General features: G+C 37.5%; 1 protein-coding gene and 1 long non-coding RNA gene across 2 annotated transcripts; one reads left to right on the top strand and one right to left on the bottom strand.

Moving 5' to 3' along the window:
• Window positions 1-187: 187 nt before the first annotated feature.
• LOC107656297 (transmembrane protein 243-like) lies at window positions 188-2,561 on the top strand. The gene is made up of 4 exons (XM_016444065.1): window positions 188-505; window positions 1,471-1,521; window positions 1,609-1,713; window positions 1,849-2,561. The coding sequence occupies exons 1-4, from the start codon at window positions 428-430 to the stop codon at window positions 1,990-1,992; spliced, it is 378 nt and encodes a 125-aa protein (XP_016299551.1). The 5' UTR covers window positions 188-427; the 3' UTR covers window positions 1,993-2,561.
• A 1,248-nt stretch (window positions 2,562-3,809) lies between these two features.
• LOC107656296 (uncharacterized) lies at window positions 3,810-5,018 on the bottom strand. Its single transcript, XR_001630549.1, has 3 exons — window positions 4,595-5,018; window positions 4,067-4,152; window positions 3,810-3,891 (listed from the first exon to the last, which is right to left on the bottom strand). It is a non-coding gene; the product is annotated as an uncharacterized LOC107656296 (long non-coding RNA).
• Between the last annotated feature and the right edge of the window lie 846 nt (window positions 5,019-5,864).

Genomic DNA, 5,864 nt, shown 5'->3' with positions numbered 1-5,864 from the left:
AGACAGCAGGAATATTAGACTGCTGTCACTTTAAGAGCTGCCCGTTTCCAATATACTGTTACACGTGTTTTCTTTCTCAGTTGTTTGCTTTCACTTAAGACCTAAATTAACCTCCATTGTAATAAAAGTCTTTGGATTCATGTGAAAAGGAGCAAAGTTCTTGGCAGATCATTAAAGTGCTGGGGCTCTGGGGTTTGTTAGCTCATACACACTTTGACGTGCCCTGAAATTATGAGTGAACTAAATGAATGTTTTAATGTTTTAAAGCTCTAGGTAACCCAACCATGACTATGTCCTGCTTCTGAATCTCTTGCCGTGAGGAGCGAACCCAGCCAAGACAGCAGTGGACATGCACTGCTATCCTCCGCTCCACAGGGGGTGCTGCTGGTAGAAGATATCAGGAAAGGGTGTGTGCACTGCTCTGGCCATGGATGACTTCACTACACGCACCTATGGCACCAGCGGCATGGACAACAGGCCTCTGTTCGGGGAGACGTCGGCCAGGGTAACACACCTGCTATTTTTTTATTAGTATTATTATATTGTTATATATAAACACACAGTTCCAGACCATGTTTTTATTCTTGAATATCAGTTTTGCTTAGGAAAAAAATGTCACATTGTGGAAGCAAAATAGGTTGAGAATGCATTGTCATGTTTACTTAGATTGCACAGAACAATATAAAGAAGGATTATTGCTTAGTTAATTGTGACTTTAAAGGAATAGTTCACCAAATGCACATTTTCAGAAAATCTACTCACCCTCAGCTAGGGGTGGGCGATATGACCATTTAGTCAAGAGCAGTGAGAGATTTTCTTTCTTTTGTTTGATTAACATGAACGACAGAAGCAGGAATATTAGACTGCTGTCACTTTAAGAGCTGCCCGTTTCCAATATACTGTTACACGTGTTTTCTTTCTCAGTTGTTTGCTTTCACTTAAGACCTAAATTACTGTGTTTATGAGGATATTTAAAAAGACGGGCATTTTGACACAAGTGTGTGTATTTAACCGTTCAAGGCCTATAAAATGGCAAAAAAAACTCCGTTCAATACTCCCGCGCTCTATGAGCACCGTCTTCACAACGATACACAAGTAATCTAGACGACTCCAGTCCATCAGTTAACATCTTGTGAAGTGAAAAGCTGCTTATTTGCAAAAAACAGATCCATCATTAAGGCATTTTAACTTTAAACTGCTAAAATACCTCTATCCGTAATGTTGCTTTCTCCAGTAAAAAACTGTCTTGTCTGAAACAAATATGTCGGTGGACTTTGATGTGAGAGGACAACAGGAGATGGACTTTTTCACTGGAGGAAGTGTTATTATGGATTACAGTCTCTTATAGAATCTTATTTTTGTATTTCACATTTTTTGGGTAAACTATTCATTTAAATTACAATGAGATTACAAATTACAATGTGACTATTCCGTCAGCTACATTAATATATTTTTGTCGATCACTTTCAGGATAGATTCATCAATCTAGTGATCGGTGGACTTGCGTCTTTACTCATTCTGGTAAGTTTTACTACTCGTAAAGATCTCCGTATATGTCTGTTAATCATATTGTCATCATTAACTCTGAAATGTTGCCATCTCTTTCAGGTGACCATCATTAGCTCATTTGTCTTCCCTTCTCTTCCTCCCAAGCCATTGAATATTTTCTTTTCCATCTGTATCATGCTAGTCTGCGGGTCAGTGTTGGTTCTGGTGAGTAAGAACTTGCAATGTAATCTAAAAAGCATTATGTTTAATTGTTTAAATGGTGCCAAAGAGATATAAATGGTTTCAAATGCAATTCCTAATCGAAATAAATGAAATCACATCCATCGCTTTCTCTCTCAGATATACTGGTATAGGCAAGGAGATCTGGAGCCCAAGTTTCGCAACTTGATCTACTACATGCTCTGTTCCATCGTTCTGCTGTGTATCTGTGCCAACTTGTATTTTCATGACGTGGGACGTGATGAACAGAGCAATGCCTTATAATACTTTTTCCACGGGAGCCGTCCCAATCAGCGGAATGTTCATCATTATGTGGGTGCTTTGGGACCCCACTTGATTTGAGTTCTTGAATCAGGAGAATTCATTTTTCCTAGCAGCCCCAGTTGTGTGGGCAGGGCCAGTCTGCCTTTGGAAGCCACGTTAGCGGACTAAACATATTATAGATGCAAATATGTTAGTGATCAGAAGCACTCTGGGATGATGTCCATGTACATGTTTTGCACCCTGAATGCTGTACACAGCTTAACCTATATGCAAATGTAATGACAAGACTCTGAGGTTTTGAAATAAGCCATGGCAATGTAGTGCATAATGCTTTTATATTTGTACATGACACACCTATGGTACATTCCTAATTAGGAAAAATCTTTATTTTGTATTTAAATGATTAGAAATGCAATCTTGAATAAGAGCACTTGATTAAAGACATGCAGCAGTTATTGTAAAATATGCTTTTTGTTCATTTTTCTAAGTTACTGAACACTGTTATTTGATATGGTGAAAACCTCACAATTTTGGTTATCAACTGTTGTAATTTGGATTTTATGTAATGAATAAATACATAAACACAATATACATTGTGTATACATCTGTTGTGCTTTATTTTTAGTACAAAGTTGTGAAACAAGGAAAGGTTTTACACAAGTTTACACCAAAAAACCTGGGGAACTTTGTTGGTTCATATTTCACCAGGACTTTGTGACCACTAGATGGCGCAGTTGGGTTTGGACATGCAGCACTGTCATTAAGTGCTTACAACTTTGTCTTTGTGCAAATTAGATTGATAATTAAACACTCTACTCATATCTACATCTAATTAAATTCAAGTTGGATTTGAATTTATATTTTTAAAAAATGATGAACTTTTTGTAAGTAGGCCTGTATTCCATTTTCTGTAAACTTTCTGTGTTGCAAACAAATACATAACATTTTAATCATAAAATGATGTCTTGCAATATCCCCCCCAACCCCGCCGCCATTTACTCACCCACATGTTGCTCAAAAACTGCATGACATTTTCTTCTATAAGGGGTGAGCGGATTGAAAGACATTGACTGATGAATCAGTGATTAATGATAAATATAATTGTCAATTTAAATCTCATGCATTTTTTTAAAAGCATTCTCACACAGGTTTTTAAGTGAAGACAGTGGATTAAAGCATGGTCTTTAGTTTTAAATTTGGAGTTCAAGCCTCATTACTGCTTTCAAATCCCACTACTGGTAAATAATTTTTCATTATATAAATCAATGCTTGTCCTAAAATATATCAGAATTGAAATCCCACTATTGATTATGTTAAGGCATTTAAGCCTTTCATACATGAAAGTTTTGGTTCAAATCCCACTGCTGCTTATGTTTGACATCCTTTACAACAGAGCTCTCAATACAAACATGTCCAAAGCACTCAACAGCTGAACAGCTGCAGTGGATAACGCACTGGACTTTCATCTAGAAGACCTGAATACAAATCTCACTATTGCTTACTTTAAATTGTCGTCGTTATATTCAACAAAGTGCCATGAAAGACAAACACAAAATGTGAAAGCCACAGTGGGTTAGTGGTTAAGCACAAGTTTTTGGCTGATAAGGCTGTGATTGAGGCATGGGTTCAAATCCCACCTCAGTGTGTTCAGACAGCTGAAAGCTTTGACTGATTTATTGTAGAATCACATGCAGGTGAATAGTGAAATATAGGTTCCTTCACATGTTCAGACAAGAGATCTGTGGCTCACAGGTTAGAGCGCTGCCTCACGGTTCAGAGGTTGCTGGTTCGATCCCAGCCAGATCTCTGCGATATGAGTGAGTGTTGTGTGAATGAAGGCGTGGGGATGATTCGGGTCCCCCCCGAGCCCTGGCACGATGTCCAGCAGGGGTTATACTTCTTGACAGAAAAAAAATAAATTTTAGCTGTATAAATTTCCAGCTCCACCGTCCCTTCCCCACCTGTTTAGGTTACCATCATTTGCTTTCCAGAAGGGTGAGCCTCCAAAAAGAAAATGATGGTAACCTACATGTTTAGTACACAACAAAACAAAAACATAAGTTATGAGTCTTACCTGTCCATGAGCAGATGTCCATCATTACAGTGAAAGTCTGTCCACACGTCCCAGAGCTCTGCTTCTGTTCAAACACATCCCTTACTCTGTAGAGGAAAGATAGAAATAAACAGACATTACTTTATATAGTACATCTAAACCATCAGCATTTAAAAGTTACTATATATAATAGTACATAAAAACATAGGCATGCAAACAACTGCCTTGATACATACTTAATTGTCAAATAGCAAGTAGCCTATTTAAACAAGATTTTAGGTGCAAAAAACAACACATCAACAAATCTATGCGTGTTTGTGTTTTAGTGTCCGCGTGGAGACACATTAAAAACAACATGAAATTCATCATAAGTAACATAAATCATAACATAACACAAAACAGGCAGCGGAGCACCGCTACAACATATCAGAGGAAATAATGACACATCAAAACTGAAATACAATTAAAGTAAATAACGACTTAAGTGCAAAGAGTAAGTACTTCAATGTTAGAGCAAGAGAAAAGCACTGCATGTGTGGAGTTTTTTACAGTGACTCGAGATTCCTGCACTTTATCGTAGCGGGTGTCGGTTTGTTTGTGTGCTGGAATAGATGCAGTTTAATGAGATTAAAAACACTGTCACTGAGCTGTCATCTGCAGGATCTGTATTTTAAACGGTCTGCACATGCTGTCACAACAAGCGTCATTCTGTCACTCATCTGAAGCGCTCAGACTGAACGTGAAGCCGCTTCCGCCGCCTAGTGGAGCGGAGGAACAACTGCGCTTCAGTTTCACTTACGAGCAGACTCAAAGCCATCTGCTCCCTCGTGTGGTCAACACATCTATCAGCTTTCATTAAAACGACAAACGACAAGGTGGCCAGTCTTGGATTTAAATTGCATGTATTTTAAAACAAATCTAATACTTTGTCACAACCAGCAGAGAAACATGAATCTGTCAGTTTATATAAATGCACCTGGGGCAAATTTGATTGTTGATGATTTGGCATGATCTTAGATTGTTTGGTTCTTCGAAGCTCATCCCGGAGTTGCTGTCATAGCAACAGGTCCGTAAATTTAAACAGGCTCGGGAGCTGCTTATTTCATGAAAACAGGATTAGATTGCATCTTCTTAAGCAGAATTGATACTTAAAATCTGTCCGCTACCACCGCTACTTTATTACAAGAGTGCCCTACTAATCCAGGGACAATAATTTAAAATAATCATTTAAAAATTAATTTAAATATAATAACAATGTTGTGTAGTCTTTAATACTATAGACACAGCCAGTATTACTCACTGAGAGATTTATTCGTCATAAAATTATTACTTCATACGTGTATTCGAGTCTTACACACATGCTATACAGATAATGTAGAGTCGTGCATTAATTTGAGTGTTGGCAGCTATTATAGGAGTGGTTTGGTGGAGCGCAGGAGATGCAGATAACTTGATCTTTGAGAGAGAAACTTTAACTAACACTGTCACGTAACAAATCTGTTCAAATATAAAATGAAATGAATTGCTAAATACTACATTGAAATAAAAATGTAAAGCCTGTACAAATATTAGAAATCGTGAATATAAATAATTGGGAATCATGTAAAAAATTTAAATAAAATAAAAACAGTGCACATTTAATTGATCTATTATAACATTTATGTAGTTTTGTTCGCTTGGCTGTTTCCTTATAAAAGTTTTTCGTCAGGTGTCTTTACTAATTATATGACGTCATTACGTTGCCATCTTGCCGCCAGCCAATTGCTACACTGCTGATCGTGGTTTCGAGTATCGATACATAGCCCCTTTTAAACCAACC

The sequence above is a fragment of the Sinocyclocheilus anshuiensis genome, unplaced genomic scaffold (assembly GCF_001515605.1).
Source record: "Sinocyclocheilus anshuiensis isolate Anshui unplaced genomic scaffold, SAMN03320099.WGS_v1.1 scaffold183, whole genome shotgun sequence".
Taxonomy (NCBI): Eukaryota; Metazoa; Chordata; class Actinopteri; order Cypriniformes; family Cyprinidae; genus Sinocyclocheilus; species Sinocyclocheilus anshuiensis.
Note: the sequence above shows the minus strand (reverse complement) of the source record. Positions and strands in the feature narration are given on the sequence as shown.